We start from the raw sequence: 19252 nt of genomic DNA, 5'->3' as shown, positions 1-19252 counted from the left end.
TCAAAATGGGAGGCGTGAATTATTCGACCCCCTGTCTTTCCAAGCTTATAACTCCTCGAAAAATGTAATTCAAGCCCTATTCTTTTTCAATTAAAAGGAACAAGGTTTCATTAAAAAAAACAAAAAACAAATAACGTGGTTAAAAAAAAAAGGTTTTAAACTTTAAACTTTACAGGTAAAATTCTAAAAAACACTACTTGTTTTTGGTTTTAAATTTGAATATATTATTTATCGACCTTTTCTCTTCAATTTGTGAGTAAATTAATTATTTACTTTTCGGTGAGTAAATTAATTATTTACTTTTTACTAGACACTTGAAAATGGGGGGGGGGCGTGAATTTAGAAAAAAACGTTTGTCTAAAATATTATATTCGGTTTATTGGAAAGAACATAAAATTTCACATCGACCCTGAAAATGTCGTAAAAATAGAATCAATAGAAAAATTTTGATAGATTTTTAAAGTTTAAAAATTGAAAAATATTGAGTTCGGAAAAATCATTACTGTTTAAAAAAAAATATTTCTATTACTTTTAAAACAACTTTAATAGTTTATTTTGGAAGTATAATCCATAAAGAAAATAAATAACCCACTTTTAACAGAAATTACGAGATTTTTATATTTTATTTGCAGTTTCGTGTTAGGGGTGTCAAACATTCCTACAAAAATTCTGATACACCTAGGAAAGCACACCTGCGGAACAGTTACAAAAAGTGGGCACTTCAAGGAAAGACACTTTGTTCATGGAATTTACGTTTAGATTAAGGCACAGATAAAAAGTAGTGAACAGGAGCTTCTCGGAGCGCTCTTGATAGAGTTCAAATCCGGCTTCGAAATTTAGGTGGTGCCCTTTTCTGTTCCTTGCAACCTCTCCTACAGAAGAAACGTCGCGAGCCTATCTCTGCTCTATCGTTATTTTCATGGCAAGTGCTCGAATGAACTCTAATCTATGGTTTCCCTTTGCTAAACTTTCACAAAAAAAATTAAACGCAGATTCCATGAACAAAGCTTCTTTTCCAACGCTGTCCGCCTGTGGAACACTGTTCCGCTAGTCTGCTTCTCGGTTGAATACAACATGGTAGCATTCAAATGCAATGTAAATAAATTCTTAAGCCGTCCCCATAAATAATCAAATTCTACCCAATTTACAGTTACCGACCGTAAATTAACCTTTATCGAGTGGCCTTCGAGCCTTGATAAATTGTGATTTTCAGATAAACAAAAACGAGAGAAATTGTTGATAGTGGTTGTAACTAGATGAGTTCTGAGATCCGTTCTGAATGTTTTATATAGGGCGGGGCATAGATTAAAGTTTAGTTGAGCACCTGCCATAAAAAATAAGATGGAGCAGAGAGACTCGTAAGGTCTCCTTTATTGAAAAGAGTTTATAAGGAGGATAAAATAGCACCGCCTACTAGATTTCGAAATCGGTTTTGTAAACTATTAAGGCAGGGATGGCTGCTCTTGTTATGTTGTTAGTCTGCCGGAAAACACCGGAAAGTATTAAAATGCTCGATTATAATGAAAAGGCATTAGTCAATTATTATGATTGTTAAAAGTATAATTGTTAGATAGAAAAATTTTATCGATGTGAAAAGTTAAGTTGAAATATTGACATTTAATTCTACTTATGAATGTTAATTTGATATTGATGTGACAAATGGAATTTGAGCTAATCATAATATAAACAAATATACTTGACAAAAACCAAGCAAGGATCTTTAGGCTACGTGTAGTGATGGCGTAATTAAAATATAGATTTTGAGATGTATGATTATAATTACGAGTGAGAGCAGTTCGATACGCAACACGTTAACAAATAGAAGCACTTTTGTGAAAGGACGCCTGTAGAAGTCAAAAGGGGGCAACTTAGAAAAATATACTTATACAAAGCGTACCAACTCTGAAAAAAGAACCCAATAAATACATGATTATATCAAAATATAATTCCTGTTTGAACGTTTTCACTTTCGGAGAGAAGCAACTTTAATTTTAAGACGCATGGAATGAAGATTTGACGTATGTTTTTGCTGGTGTTCTACCCGAGAACGCTATCTGTACACTGTTAATTTATGTATAAATACACCAACACCCAATAGAGAATACACTAGAAGAATCACATATCAGAACGTTAACACTCATTATAGAAACACATGTTAAATAGACAATCGTGTATATATGAGTAAATATATATATACTCTCCGTATACAGCTACACTATTTATATACACCCCCGACTATCCAACACTGAGAAACTACTGCCAAATCACGTATAACTGCTACGAAACGATAAAATATAAGTTTAAAAGTTCAGAGTGTCTGAGACGATTCTAGGTGAAAGGGGGTGTTCTTGCTCATTTCAGCTGGCACCGCGTGCGTTTACATATGTCTAAATGGTATAGGTATGCAGTGTATAAATGTGCCTCTAGCATTTTTACATGGCGGCACACTATTGAATCTTTTAGCACCTCACATTTATCAAATCAATTAAGTGAATAATAATTAATGCTTGCCAGTGTTCTTATACAAAATGTAAAACACCAAACAATTTAAATAAACGACTCGTACATTTTATTTCTTTTGTGATATTTCATTATAAATATCACGTAAGTAATGTGGGAGTTCGTATTTATAAATACAAGCAACTCCGGTCATAACGATATGAAAGCCGTTTTCTGCTTATAATTCCTTCACAGCGTACCAATAATCAATGTGCCGTGACATGGAGATTGTTAACCACCGTTCTAGCCAGAGAATGCGTGTCTGGACTACTTTTGAGACGATTAATCGAAATCGGCAATATCGGGACAGTTTGAGGTATCAGTATGGGAATAAAAAAAAACGTGCCTATTTTCCGATGCCAAAAACGATTATTTTAATTGACTTTATTTCGTTTACATAATACTGAATTTACTATTGTTCCCAATGATAAAATATAAAAAACAAATATTGATAGATATTAAATTAGTAGTGAAGCAAAAATCTACAGGTAACCCCCGCAAGTTCATTTTTATATTTGTGAAAATATATACACATATTAAACTGATTTTCCCGGTAATCCGAAAATTAAAAAAAAAACAAAAAAACTTTAAAAGCTAAATATTCATAAATATCTAAAGTATAGGAATCAAACTCTGTAATTGTATCGGAATTGGATTTTAAAACGGAATGTGTTATTGTATCGAAATCGAGAAAATGTTTGTAATCGTTCTATCCTAACCCAACAAAACTTCCGGCTACGGTTACAGTCTTTGGTGTGGTTTCAAATGAGGGCCACATCAGGCCACCTCACATCTTTGAAGTCGGCTTGAAAGTCAACATCAAAGTATGCTTGTATTTGCTGAAGAGTGTGGTGATCCTCTGATGCAACCAGGAAGTCGCTGGCAGACCCTGCGTGTGGCAGCATGATTTGGCGCTGGCCCACAAGTTCAAAGAGATCCAAGTTTGGCTTAAGAAGGAATGCTATGATTTTTGTACCTTCTCTCACTGCCCTCCTCCTCCCCCAACCTGAACTCGTTGGACTATTTTGTTTGCTCATGTGTCGAGAACATCACCAACATGACCTCCCACAGCACCAAAACCAGCCTGATCGCAGCCATTCACTGAGATCTCGCCGCTGCTGGTGGAAAATGCATGCTCCCAGTTCTGGACCTGCATCGAGGCGGTGATTGAGGCTGAAGGCAGCAACATTGAATAGATGTCAGCTCTACTACATAATCAAGTTACCTGAATTGATTTTATTAATAAAAGTTTTAAAATAAAGCTGTAGTGTTGTTTTCTGTAGGGAGACAAACCTATCGTTCCACCCTGCAGTTATTACTTAAACATGTCACTGATTAATTTATAACTTTTTCGAATTATTAATACATCATTTATATCTTTCTGTAATACTAGCAGTTCAGCCCGGCTTTGCTCGGCCCTGTGTACTATTTACAACTTCACGTGCATATGTACATATATATTAAAAAGTTTGACTCATGTCCAGATAACCTACATCTAAAATTTCAAGTGTTTAGACCCAAAATTGGCGGAGGAGATTGGTAAAGTTTTCAAAAGGTCAAATCGTTGAACTTTGACCCCTTGACGGCCAAATTTCTGGCCGAAAACCAATTAAAAAGATTTTCCTTAATCCCAGTACCCCTTATGTCGAATCTCGAGTCTTTAGACTCGAAATTGACAGAGTAGTTTGGTAGGGAAATGTAGACACACAGACAATTTCACTTTTATAGATATATAGATAGATTAAAAGCACCTGTGAAAATTCCACAGCAGAATCTTTCATATGTAATATATTGATGTTGCTATTCTGTGGATGTTCAGAGTAAATAGAGAAGCTCTGATATTATTGTAGCTCTTTTGTTAAAACTGCAAAAGTATTTATCTAAGCTAGCAGAGACGCTTAAATATGATAAGAGTCAATTTTCTATCGATTTTTATATATTATAAAGTTGTGATTCCAAAAAATAAAAAAATATATCCATATAACATGGGTGCATCTGCTTGAATCGAAACGGAAGCTAAAACTTGAGAAGAATGTATATAACTTGAGTTCCTTCAGCTATAATCAAAACTGATCCCAAAACTTATGAATAATTCTTGGAAAATTATTTATTGTAAGAAATAGAAAGTCATTACTCGGAAAAAAAGATGTAAGCGTGACACAAAATTACACAGACGCTATTGTATTAATATATATATATATACATATATATATATATATATATTTGGGATAATAAATAAAAAATTGTCTCTATAAGAAATCCGCATAAATTAAAATATATTTATGCGTAATTTTAAGACTGGACAATGTTGGATGGCCTGCTAATGTTCAATATTATTGCTCGCAATTATATTTGGCAAACTTATTACAAAGTACTTACCAATTAAGTTTTATTAGTATAACCTCTATTTGAAATCATTGTATTTGAATTAATAAATGTTTTTTTTTTTTATTTAAAGAAATTTGCATTTAGATTGGTTTCTTAATCGTTTTCATTTCTTCAGGTACGATGCTTTACAAAAAGTTGGGAAACTTATAAAAATTTATTACTTCTACCTACCAAGACAGTTAAACCACTGGCTCGGACTTACAAGAAATCTAATCTAAACCAATAGGAAACGTCGCTTTATAAGAATACCTAAAAAAAAAAAAAAAAATAGTCTGCATTTCCTAATGAAGACGCATGTAGAGGTCGAAAATTTAAATTTAAAATAAACATGTTTTAATGATGGGACGTTTTTAATATTATTACTGATTCCATACTAATTTCCCCGATTCCGATACAATTACCGACCCTGATTCTTGATAAACCTCTAAATATTAACTATGGAGTTGTTATTTTCGATTTTTGTAATGATAAAAAAAAATGTTAACTATGCAGATATTTTTCTAAACGTCAAAATACACTTGTGAAGGATGATCCATCGATTTTAGCTTTGCTAGTATTTTAAAATCAATATTTATTATTTTATCCTTGTTACCAGTAATGGCAGATTTTGCTTTAAACGAAATCGAATAAATAAAAACAAAGGCAATTAAAATAATCGCTTTGGTATCAGAAAATAAGCATCAAGTTTTTTTTATATAGATTCCGATACCTCCAGATTCGTTGAATTTTCTGATTCCCGATTAATCGTCCCAACACTGGTATGTTTATTTTTAAAAATATCTGCATTTTGATTGGTCTCTTATCAGTCTTATACTTACCAATTAATTTCAGAATTTGATATCCTCTTCATAGATTCCAAGGATCAGCATGAGTAAAACGCCGCATATAATGCCAACATTACAGAACAGCATCAATCCTTTGCTATTCTTTACTCCAACATCTTTCAGAAGTGGAAGCTGGAAAAACAAACAAGGGAAATTCAAGATGTTTTTAGAGGCGGTGAACTTTAAATTAACAACAATTTTCTTTTAATTGCAGATTTGGCAATCAGTTATTTGGAGTTCAGCTTGGTTTGGCAATTCATCATGAAAAGACACCTGAGCAGTGTTTGCAAATTGAGCAAATTTGCTTTGAAAATTTGATGAACGAATAATTTCACGAAACAGACCTGTCGACTAGCCACCTTGTGCATGTGATTTAACCCCATTAAATTATTGTCCTTGTGGATATGTAAAACCCAAATCTACGTTGATAACCCAAATACTTGCCATATTCGACGTGTTATTGCCGAAATACAGCCTAATTTTATGCATAGTGTGGTGAACATAGGAACTCTAGATTATGCCATATACGCACGAGCCAGGGTGACCATATGGCTGAAATTGTTATTAATTAAATTATAACTGCAAAGACATTAATCTTAGAAATAACCATGTAATTGTATAATAAAAATATTTTCTGTGATTTATTTTAAAGTTCACCGTCTCTAAAAAAACATGCTAAAGGGATTGATGATTTTTTTTATTGTTGCTGTAGTAAGTGTCAAGGCATATTTTGAAAACAAAACTATTAATGAATGGAATCGTTTTGCTAATAGATCAAATTAACTGAAGAAAAGCAATATCATAGACCATTATAAGATAGAATTTGATGAATTCAGAAATGGTATGCAGCGCTAACGGGGATATCTTTGTTCGAAGTAGCAGAGTGGCTCTTGCTACAAATTTGTGTAATAATCCAGTAAATTGCTTATTGAATGGGTTTTCAGTCAGAGCCGGTAATATCCTTAAGTGTGAAGCTTTCAGCATACCTTTCGACATCTCTCCAAGCTGCTCTACCATTCGGTATTTATGATTTAAGTAGCCAATCTTATTCTTGTTAGTTGAAACCCAGATCTACGTGTATTCATTAGTTCAGAGAATAATGGTAAAAATGAATTTGAGATGGAACTTGTTGGCACTATCTGACGAAATAATTAGTAAATATTTTATTGATATTCTATTATTGTTGGCTTTCGATATATTGTTTATATATGATACATGTTTGCGTCGCATCCTTCATTGGCATCAATTCATTTCAAATGCAGTTTTTCGTTATCACAACGTATCCTCTCAAGACGTCTTGGCCGGTTTGGTCATGTTCTTTGTCATAACCCAAATAATTTCATCTACAGAGTCAATGTACCAGTCACTCATCAGCGGTTAAAAAGATGTAGAGGTCAACTGAAAACCTGGCTAAAAACAGTGAAACAGGATATCGAGGTGATCCTGCATCATCTAAGATGATAGACTAACTCTTCCCTCTGTTGGTACAGTGAACCATCGCGCCTTGTTAGCATTCATTGGGACGCGCCAAATTTTCTGGATCGAGCTGGCCCACCTCTTTCGAAACAAGCAACGTCTCAGGAAGCAATAGAGTTTTGTACTTCATATCAGTCTGTTGTCGAACTGCATTATCTGCTACGACTGGATCGACAGACTATTACAGATGTCACAGATGTAGGTAGTGTCTGGTTGCAAAAGCCCTCTATCTCTATGCTCTCCTTCTACTGCTAGTATCATATCTTCGTACGCATTGCTGGTCTCGCCTCTCATCTTGAGCATGCTTTTACGTCTCTTTTCCAGCAGTTTTCGTCTTTAGCCACAAACTCGCAGCCTACTTGGACGATGCCATTTGCCTTTACATTGTATTGATACTGTAACTTGTAATATTTTTTAAAAGATTGGACTACGATTGTTAAAACGGATGATTACCAAAAATTAAACCAAACAAATATTAACGACTGCCAGAAATCTTGTACATTATTCTCCTCCCTTCCCTGCAAAATACATCAATCAGCACAGATACATACAATAATCGTGAAGGGTCAAGGAAGATGAAAGGATAGAGAAATAAGAGAACAAACAAAACTTCTACTTAATGGTATGAAGAGTACTATAGCTTGTTGCTACCAGAATTCTAGTGAAGAATAATTGTTGTTGCCAGTGAGCAAGCGGGAGCGGGAAATACAAGAAGTCTGAGGAGACTTGTAGTCACTCAAACTCCAAGGAACAGCACCGGTTAGTATCAGTGAGTAATATCTGATGATGAATTGTGTTAAAATACCTAGTGAGTGCAAATAATGACAACAGGATCAAGGAGAATAGAAGAAGTGTAGAAGGAGAACATACCCTAAACCTGAGTGGAGAGTACAAGGACCTTGTAGAGGTTTATGTACATTTAAAGTCATGCAGTTAATCATCGTCGTAAATGAGAAATTAATTGTAAATTGTTACATTGATGCAAATTGTTTACAATGGTTATTGAAAAAAAAAAAAAAAAGAAAAAAAGAGCACTAGGACAACAGAAATTCAGATTTCAGAGAATACTACTTATTACTAGTGATCAATTACTGATAATGACGATTTAAAAATACCGGTAATTAATAGTTTTCAGAAGAGAAACGAAGAAAATAATTTCAATGTTTGATGCATTTTAGCTCAGGAATCCAGTATGTCCAGATAGTCTGATCTAGTAGCACCAAATTCCTTTAACTGTGGAATTTCCACGGGCCCTGTTTGCTCTAATAAAAAAAAATAACTCAGATGAAAATACGAGGATAATACAGTCGTAGAATTTCTTTTGAGTAAAAAGTGATTACAATAAAAATATCTGCAATGAAAACTTACGAGGTCAACAAGAGCAATGTAGAGAAACATTCCGGATGTCACAGCAAAAATAAACTGGCGGATAATGACGTCGGTGGAAATTTCAAGACCAATATATAAACCAATCAAAGCCGTGAGGGATGACAATAGGTTGAAGATAATAGCACGTTTCATTCCAATTCCAGAAGTTAGTAGAACGCCGAAATCACCTGAGAAAATAAATCAAAAACATTTTTATTTGAAAATTTAACGTATAAAATAAAGTGGGTTCGATTTTCGTAATTAATACTGAATCCTGTCCGTCTTAAACTATTAATATTTCTTATTTAAGGAAATCGCATCAGAAAAGTATAAGGCTACTTGATGTAAGGAGCTAAAAAATACCATTTCAATATAAAAAAATAACTAACAATAATTATTAGACGGATTCTGGCCCAGAAAACTAGAATTATCCCCTCTCAGTCAGTCAGTATTATATAAACGAACATTATCTCTGTATAAAGCTGAAACCTACACACCATAAAAGATACATGCTGAACATGTTCCGGTTTAGTATGACCTCAGTCATTATATATATATATATATATATATATATATAAGCGAAAATGTGTGCGTGTTTGTATGTTCGCTAAAAACTTTCGACAGACACACACAAAAAAAAAATCAAATTTGGTATCATATAGCCTGACCCTCCGGACGACAAATATCGAAATTTTGGCCAAAACGGTCCAGTCTAAGTGGGTCAGCTCACCGTTTTTTCTGAAGGGGGCCTTCCCAAAAATGTGACATTTTAACGTTAAACATTAGGTAATTCTTATACTTTTAAATCGATTCTATTGTTGAAAAAAAAAAAAAAATGCTGAGTCATGTCACGTGATCTTGACGTCAGCACGCTTTAATGGCGACGTTTGTACGGTCTAAATAAGAGATTCTTTATAGTTAGTATCTTACAAATTAAAAGATTTATTGTCAGTATTGTACAAATGCAAATATTAACTTGAACGTTTTGAAAACGTTACCAAAGTTATTAGCGGGTTAAAAATAGTAAAATCCGACTCTTAAACGAAACAAGCAAAAATATCAATTACAAAAAAAAAAAAAAAAAAAAAAAAAAAAATTAATGCTTAAAAATATTAAGCGATTCGCTGTATTTACAAAAACAAAGCCAAACGCCATTTTCTTTTTAGTATCAGAGCACTATTTCTCTTTAGAGGTAGGAAGGCGAAGATGGAACCGCTAGAATTCTAAGAACAGATACTACACTTTGATCTTATCCAAAAGACAAAGTAACCGTCTTATAAAGCTTAATTTCCTACCGACATTATCTTCTATTATAAAAATATGCATAATTTATATTTATCGAATACTAAATTGAGACAAGATGTCATATTCCAAAAATCACATGTGAACTAAAAACATTTAGGCCATCCTTATTTTCGAGTGCCGTTTGTTTCTCTAAAGCTTGACATGCAAAGCATGACCTCCTCATTTTCTTAGTGGGAGGGCGGCGAAAGATGAAACCGCTTTAATTTTAAGAACAGATACTACACTTTGATCTTTATATATAATTTATTTTGTGAAAATGAAGATTACAATCAAAATAATTCAATGGAAAATTAAAATAAATTAAAAGCAAAATTCAAATTTACAAAACAAATTTAGGCATAAGGCCCATTAAGAACTGGGCGGGGGAGTGTTGCAGGGTCTTTGTTACTACAGTGAAAATGGAGTCTTTGGCGACTTTACTCTTGACTGGTAACATTTACCACAATACATCATTCACTCTGTGGACTTTAAACTTTTAGCCAAAAGACCAAGTAAAAAAAAGATGCGTATTATATATTTTTCGTATATTAAATTAAGATGTCATATTCTAAACATCACAAATCGCTAAACTGCTGATTCCAAATTCTGAAATAAAAACATTCAGAAAGCCATTCTTAGTATTGGGAGGTTATGTTTTTTTATATAATCTTCAGTTAAGGAGGAAGGGTTTTAAGGAATTCATATAAAAGTATTATGTACTAGCAGATTACCCAATGTAGGTGGAAATACATTGAATGTTTCCTAGCAGAATACCCAGTGTTGCCTGGGATCGGATAAGATTGGTTGATATATGTACTAGCTTAATACCCGGCATATGTACTAGCAGAATACCCGGCGTAGCCCGGGATTGGATAAAATTGGTTTGGTTTGGTTTTACGGCATATCAACCTTCTTTTTTTTTTTTTTTTTTGGTTATTTAATGCCGAATTCAGTTTTTTTTTTTTTTTTTTTTTTTGGAATAGATATTTTAATTTAATCAGTGAGTCAAATCAGACTTTTTGTATCATTAGGTGATGTGCTTCCTTCCTTTTTTGGGGGTGGGGTGTAAAGTTGGATTGAATTAAAGTTATATTCTTTTATATAGATTTACTTTTTTCAGAAATGTTAGTATTTTGTTGGAGTTTATTTTTTTAAATAGTTCTTTCATATTGTTGACATGGTAATAATTTTGTCGGATATGCGCGAGATCGCCACAATCCAAAAGAAAGTGTTTTACTGTAAAAGGTTCTTGGCATGCAAAACATTCTGGAGGGTCTTCTTTTTTTAGCAGGAAGGAGTGGGTTATGTGCGTATGTCCTATGCGAATACGGGACAAAATCACTTCCTCTCTACGTGATCTTCTGGCATCTGGTAATCGTTCTTCTATTGTGGGCTTGATCTTGAAAAGTTTATTATTTGGACAGTTATTCCATCTTTCTTGCCATTTCTTCATAATCAGATTATTTATTTGTTGTTTGTAGTCAGAATGTGGAATTTTTATATTGCTTTTAAGGAGTTTTAAAGCATTTTTGGCAGCTATGTCAGCTTTTTCATTGCCCTGAATTCCAGAATGACTGGGGATCCAGCAGAATTTGATACTTTTGTTTTGTGAAAGAGTGTGTATTTTTTGTAGCAGTTTGATGAGTAGTGGGTTATTTAAATTTTTATTCTTTAAGGATTCGAGTACCGATAGGGAGTCTGAAAAAATTATAAATTTGTTGTGGGTAAGGTCAGTGATGAGATCTAGTGCCATATCTAAGGCTGTGGCTTCGGCACTAAAAATTGAGGCATGGTCTGGTAGTCGCTTCTGTAAGGTAATGTTAGTGGATACGACTCCGCATCCGGTTTTGTTGCTGTCTTTGGACCCATCTGTGTATATGTGCTGATGGTTTGGGTATTTTTCCTGAATGATAAGGAGTTTTTCTTGATAGGTTAGTGGATGGGTTTGATTTTTTGGGAGGTTATTTAATTCAAGGATGATTTCAGGGTATTTTAGTAGCCAGGGTGGAAGGCTTAGTTGGTTGACATTATGGATATTGGTGATTGCGATACCTGCATCTTCTACTAGTGGTTTTGTACGGAGCCCAAAAGGTTTTATAGCTTTTACTTTTTGGTAATATAGATTTTGGTAATTTGGATTGAAGGTACAGTTAGAGGTTGGATTTGTTGGCTGTGATTTTTCTCTATCATAGAGCGAGTAATCTAGTGAGTTTGCAATGCAGTTGTAAGCAGGATTTTCTGGGCAAGAGAGAATTTTGGTCAGGTATTGCAAGGCTAGTTTTTCGCGTCGAATTGATAATGGGGGTTCATTGGCTTCTGCATAGAGACTATCGATGGGGGAAGTTCGGAAGGCTCCCAGCGCAAATCTGAGGCCCTGATGTTGAACGGTGTCCAATATCTTTATATACGACTTTCTGGTGGCACCGTAAATGAAGCTACCATAGTCTAGTTTCGATCGCACTAGTGACCTATATAACTTTAATAGGGTTTGTCTGTCTGCTCCCCAATCTGTGTGGGCAATGACCCGCATTAGCTGTAGGGTTTTATTACATTTATTTTTAAGATGTTTTATATGAGGGATGAATGTAAGTTTTTTGTCTAGTATTAACCCTAAGAATTTATGTTCATTTACAACAGGAATCGGAATATCATTTAGTTTTAAAAGAGGGTCTGGGTGCAGTTTTCTTAGTTGACAAAAGTGCATACATTTTGTTTTGTTAATGGAAAATTTGAAGCCATTCTTAGTTGTCCATTTTTTTAATTTTGTCAATGCATTGTTGAAGTTGACGCTCAATTATATGGATATGTCTTGAGCTATATGCAATTAAAAAATCATCAACATATAGAGAGCAATCCACGCCTTGGTTTATGCATCCAACAATACTGTTAATTTTTAGGCTGAATAATGTTACCGACAAAATACTTCCCTGTGGAACTCCCGTTTCCTGTTCTTTGATGTCCGATAGGCATGTTCCTACACGGACATTGAATAGTCTATTATTTATGAAGTTGTTGATGAAGATGGGTAGTCTTCCTTTCACTCCAGCTTCTTTGAGATCTTTCATGATGCCATACCTCCATGTGGTATCGTACGCCTTTTCAAGATCAAAGAAAATAGCAGTCATATGCTTTTTTTGTATAAGTGAATTTCTGATGAAAGTTTCTAAACAAATTAAATGGTCTGTTGTGCTACGATGTTTTCGGAAGCCACACTGAAAATTAGTTATTATTTTATTTGTTTCCAGAAACCAAATTAACCTGGTGTTGACCATTCTCTCCATGATCTTACACACACAGCTTGTTAGAGCTATGGGGCGATAATTGGAGGGGTCAGATGCATCCTTTCCTGGTTTTGGTATAGGAATGACTGTGGCTTGTTTCCATATGGCTGGAAGATTGCCATTGAGCCAGATGTCATTATAAATAGAAAGTAAATACTTTAATGGTTCATCTGGTAGTTGTTTTAGAAATTCATACGTTATTTTATCAGGTCCCTCAGCCGTGTTGTTGGCTTTTTTTAATGAATCCTTTAGTTCATGGATAGTAAAAGGTTTGTTGTATTCTTCCTCATTATTACTTTTAAAGTTCAGTTTGGTTTTTTCTGATTCCTGTTTAAAGATCTGGAATTTTTTATCAATTTTTAGAAGATGAATTATTTGCAATAGTATCTGCAAGCAGGTTTGCCATGTCCTCTTTTTTAGTTATTTTACTATTGTTTACACAGAGGTGGTTGAGAGGGGAACTGGTGTTTTTTCCTGATATTTTCTGAATCATATTCCATACAGTTTTGTCTTTGGTGGTGTTATTGATTTTAGACACAAAATTCTTCCATGATTCCCTTTTGGCTTCGTTTATTGTTCGGCGTGCTTTAGCCCTGCATATTTTAAAGTTGTTTAAATTCTGAGTAGTTGGTTGATTGTTGAATTTTCTTAATGCAGCACATCGTAGCCTGATAGCCTTTTTACAGTCATTATTAAACCAGGGACGATTATACTTGGTTGATGATTTTGTTTTAGGAATACATTCTTCTGCTATTGAGATAATGGTATCTGTAAAGTGAGTGATTGGGTCTTTCTCACATTTTTCAGGTAGGAGTTTGTGTTTGCATAGTAATTTGAATTCATTCCAGTTAGCTTTTTTAAGGTTCCAACGAGGAATTTTTGAGATTATTTCAGGACCAAAATGTTCTAAAGTTATTGGGAAGTGGTCACTTCCACAGGTATCTATATGCACTGTCCAATTGTAATCTATAAAGATACTAGGATCACTTATAGAGAGGTCAATTGCTGAGGACGAATTTGTAGCGGAGTGAATAAACGTTGGTTTTTTGTTGTTATGTATGCATAGATTGTTGTTGTTGATAATATTTTCTATAGTGATTCCTTTTCTATCTGTGTTTGAGCATCCCCAACTAATATTATGACTATTAAAATCGCCTAATAATAAGAAGGGGCGAGGGAGTTGGTTGATGAGTTTTTCTATTTCGGTTTCATCTATGGGGTCGTTTGGAGGCAGATAAATGGAGCAAATTGTGACCGTTCTATGTAGGGTGGCTGTGACAGCAATTGCCTGTAAGTTAGTTTGTAGATTTATTTGGCTTTGTGCCGTGTTTTTGTTAATGAGAATGGATGTTCCTCCTGAAGCTCTATTTGGGTTATTTGTTGTATAGTTGTATTCAGTAAAACTTTGAAGATTGATATTTTCAGATGGTTTTAAAAAGGTTTCTTGTAGGCATATTATTGTGGGACATAGATCGGATATCAGTAGAAGTAATTCATTCCGGTTGGCTTTTATACCTCTGCAATTCCATTGGATTATTTTGTTGGCCATAGTTTAGATTTTATGTATTTGATTTCCCTTTTGTCTTGGGAATAGGGGTGTTTTCTTTTTTATGGGGGTTTAGAAGTTTTGTCTTCTATTTCCATTGTTTCCAAGGAGGTTTTAAATTTATTTTGGTCTGTAGTTCTTGTATTTGAATCATTGGACTGTTTCATGTCCGTTTGCGCACTTGTGAGCTTTTTATCATTGGTAGATTCGGTTTCTGTTTCCATGGCTTCTGGTTCTTTGTGTTCAATTGGTTTGTTAGCTTTTATGCTTGATTTATCTCTGCTTTTAGATGTTGAGCGAGATCGTGGTTTGGTTTTTGTGGGGCTGGTTTTCTTTGAGGAATTTTTCCCATTTATTGTTCTTGTCTGTTCGGATGTTTTTGGAGAATCTTTATTTTTTTGCTTGTTGTTATCTGTTTTTATATTAGAACTCTTGTGGGGGATTAAGGGACTCTCCTTATTGTTGGTATTCTGCTCTTCAGAGTTCTCGATCTCCAATATCTTAAAGCTATTGGAGAGGGGAATTTGTGGGTTTATTTGTAGTTTTTGTTTAGTTAAGTTTGGTTCTGGTTTGTTTTTTTGGATTTGTTTCTGGTCTACTGGGTGTGGCGTTTGGATTTTTGGTTCCAGTGAGTTTTTTTTCATTTCTTCAATTGTATTTATCAATATTTTGATTTGGTTGGTGAGGTCTTGGATTTTAATATCGAGGTTTGTTGTGCAATAATTGTCATTGTGTTTATTTGTGTTGGGAATATTCTTTTTGGTTATTTCGGAATATTTGGCTGTTATTGCCTTTTTCCTCGCTTCTGGGTAGGTGATGTTTAATGAGTGTTTAATTTTAACAATTTCTTTTTCTTTTTTCCAGATTTCACAGTCTTTGGAGTAGGCACTGTGATTTTCTGTACAATTGGCACATTTATAAGTTTTTTGACAGTTGATATGATTGTCGTTTTCTCCACACCTTCCACAAACTGGCTGGCGTGTACATCGGTCCTGATGATGACCAAACTTTTGACATTTAAAGCAACGCAGTGGGTTGGGGATGTATGGTTCGACTCTTAGTTTCTCATAGGCTATTTTTATTTCTTGTGGAATTTTTTGTTGGTAAAAGGTTAATATATATGAGTGTGTGTTTATCATTTCTCCATTTTATTTAATTTGAATTCTTCTGACATCCGTTACATTTTGTTCTTTTAGATTTGAACGGATTTCGTCGATGGAGCAAAGTGAAAGTTCAGGGCTTTTCACAACTCCTTTGCATATGTTTAGTGTTTTGTGAGGGTACGTTTTAATTTTTATATTGTCAAAATGTTTCCATTTTAAAAGTTCATCTGCCTGTGTTTTGGTAAGAATTTCTATCAAAAGATTACAATTTCTTAATTTTTTCACTAGTTTAGGTTTGACCCTTTCTGATAGTATTTTTTCTATCTTGAAGGGGGAGAGTTTGGTTAAAAGCACTTCTCCAATTGATTCCATTACTATGAAGTTTGGATAGTTATCCGATTCCTCATTTGTGTCACTGTCCGAACTGTCTAAAAATCTTTTTTTACTTGGGTTTTTATAACTAATATTGGGTTCGTTTTTTTTTAATTCATCATCCCTGCTCCCCACCCACCTTGGAGCCCTACTTGGGATGCGCACAGGGGGGAAGCCCATTCGCCCTGGCTACAACAGGGTTACAGGTATGATATACTTGTACATAATGTAGGCTTTGAGCACTCGTGTATCTTAATTTCTCCCATCCAAGTAAAATATGGGAAAGATCAGAGAAAAACATCCATGTCTAGTCCTTGTTCACTATATACAATTGACCCTCAGCCACCGCTTTCACCACTTGTTTGGGGATCAGTATTGATGGGGAAGTGTTGTGTATTATTTAGATTTGGTGTAGATTGTATGCGTATAAGTGGTGAGCTAGACGTGACCAGCCGATTGATCGGATCGGGCCTCTCCGATCGCCCGTCTGGCCCAGTACAAGGCCAAAGTGGAGTGTTGCAACTGATACCTTTATTTCCCTAGGTATCAGTTGCTCAGCCACTAGGATCCTTTTCGTAGACATTACGGGATGCCACCTACGGCCAACAGGTGGCCCCATTGAGGGACTTTTACTCTCTGCAAGGGGGCAGTCAGTGTATTCTAATGCCCCACTGACGGGGTTGGGGGAAAAAAAAAAAAAAAAAAAAAAAAAACAAGGGAAGGGGGCTGTTGTTTTTGTTTTTGTTTTTGCAGAACATAATTAAGTTTTACAAAAGAGAATAGGAAACAAAAACGGAAAATCGATGTAGGTGCATTTCGTCTCAGGAAGCCAATAGACAGCCTGATCTGGTAGCACCAGGGATAAAATTGGTGTATATGTACTAGCAGAATACCCAGCGTCGCCTGGGATTGTATGACATAGCACTAGCATGACATATATACTAGCTGATTACCTGGCATGGCCTGGGATTGGATAAATTCATGGAATTTTTCCTAGCAGAACATTCGGCGTCGCCTGGGATTGGAAAAAAATTGGTTGATATATGTACTAGCCAAATGCCCAGCTTTGCCTGGGATGGATTATATAGGTGGATATCTGTACTAGCAAAATACCCGGCATAGCCAGGATTGGATGAAGTAGGTGTATGTATATGCACTAGTAGAACAGCTGGCATCACCGGGGAGTGTATGACATAGATGGATATGTACTAGCAAAATACCCCGTGTCGCCCAGGATTGTATGACATAGGTGAAGTATGGGTCGGATTCAACAATTTTGAAGGTGCTTGTGCAGTATAGGTTCGATTTGACAATTTTGAAAGTCATTTGCATCATGGGTCCGATTTGACAATTTTGAAGGTACTTTTGCATCATGGGTCCGATTTGACAATTTTGAAGGTGCTTGTGCATCATGGGTCCGATTTGACAATTTTGAAGTTGCTTGTGCATCATGGGTCCGATTTGACAATTTTGAAGGTGCTTGTCCAGTAAAGGTTCGATCTAAAAAAATTTGAAGGTGCTTGTGCAGTATAAGTCCTATTTGACAATATAGTAGGTAATTGTGCAGTATAGGTGTGATTTGACAATTTTGAAGGTGCTTGTGCATCATAGGTCCGATTTGATAATTTTGAAGGTGCTTGTGTATCATAGATCCGATTTGACAATTTTGAAGGTGCTTGTGCAATATAGGTCTGATTTGAAAAAATTTAAGGTGCTTGTGTAGTATAGATCCAATTTAAAAAAATTTAAGATGCTTGTGCAGTATAGGTCCGATTTGAAGTTTTGAAGGTGCTTCTGTTGTATAGGTCCGATTCGACAATTTTGTAAAATGCTTGAGCAGTATAGGTCCTATTTTACAATTTTAAAGGTCTTGTGCATTATGGGTATGACTCGACAATTTTTAAGGTACTTCTGCACTATAGGTCCAATTTGACAATTTTGAAAATGGGTTACTACTTGGGAATAGCAAATGCTTTATGTAGATCACCAAAGTTAAGCAACATTTTGTTTTTTATGATATATATATATATATATAAAACGACTATTTTTGTACCAACCTAATATTTTGATTTGTGATTCCTATTTTCCTCTTAGGGAGAATTTTCTCTCGAGGATAAAAATACTCACCTTGTCTAACTTTATTTTGAGATGCGTTTGGCTGAATTGAAAACGGGGGGGGGGTTAAGATTAAAGTTGGGTTTCTGTACATTCTTTATGTTATATGATAAAAAATAACTAATCATTAACTTACCTTATATATATATATATATATATATATATATATATATATATATATAACACTTGTCCTTGGGATACTGGGTAGGTGGTGTAAGTAGAGAAACATTTACGTGATGTCAAATTCAGAACTGTACATGACTTTGGGCTGAAGCCATATAAAACTGTCAGTTAATACCGTTCTTTAGATGTACCTTTCTGAACTCAAGAGCCTATACAATTAAAATGATGATTCATAAAGATTTCTTGTAGTTGTTCGAAAAAGAATACTGAAATTAAGTCAAAATGCCAGTGAGCGCCCAACGTTATATATATATATATATATAAGTTTGCGTATTGAGGAGATAAAGAGGAAAATCGGATGGAGGCTTACCTTTAAAAAGTAACGCGACTGAGAATGTTTGTGTGTGTGTATAGAGACATATTTAAATCTATTCCATTTTCTTAGCAAATGGTTTAGTCAACATTAGATAACTTTTCTAAGTTTATTATTTTGCTTACAAGATATGTTTAGAATAGCTTTAAATAATAATAAATACGTACCCAGTTCGTGAGGAAGTTCATGGCACAAAACGGCAAGACTTGTGGCGAATCCAATTACGACACTTTGATTAAATGCGGCTCCAATGGCGAGACCATCAGCAAAGTTATGTAAGGCGTCGCCAATGACAACCATGTAAGCTAAAGGAGGGATCTTATATGCTGGAAAGGGAATAATGAAACCACTTTGACATTTATTCAACTTAAAAGATATTAGAATCAAAGATAAAATAACTTTCAAAAGAAGGGCGAATAGATAGAGTAGGAAGAACATGTCACTAGATTGGACTAAACAAATGCCATACAAAAAAAAAACAGATCTAGTCGAGAATTGAA

General features: G+C 34.6%; 1 protein-coding gene across 4 annotated transcripts in view; it reads right to left on the bottom strand.

The window, feature by feature from the left end:
- Positions 1 to 5702: 5702 nt before the first annotated feature.
- LOC145284870 (zinc transporter ZIP4-like) overlaps positions 5703 to 19252 on the bottom strand; it is a 461784-nt gene continuing 448234 nt past the window's right edge. For all 4 annotated transcript variants that reach the window (XM_080133882.1, XM_080133881.1, XM_080133880.1 and 1 more), the window contains exons 12-14: positions 18920 to 19078; positions 8556 to 8743; positions 5703 to 5843 (exon numbers count right to left, since the gene is read on the bottom strand). In XM_080133882.1, coding sequence (XP_079990008.1) covers positions 5715 to 5843; positions 8556 to 8743; positions 18920 to 19078 — 476 coding nt within the window. In that variant the 3' untranslated portion in view covers positions 5703 to 5714. The remainder of the gene's footprint in view (positions 5844 to 8555; positions 8744 to 18919; positions 19079 to 19252) is intronic.

This window comes from Euprymna scolopes, chromosome 9 (assembly GCF_053919585.1).
Source record: "Euprymna scolopes isolate OS-2025 chromosome 9, ASM5391958v1, whole genome shotgun sequence".
Taxonomy (NCBI): Eukaryota; Metazoa; Mollusca; class Cephalopoda; order Sepiida; family Sepiolidae; genus Euprymna; species Euprymna scolopes.
Note: the sequence above shows the minus strand (reverse complement) of the source record. Positions and strands in the feature narration are given on the sequence as shown.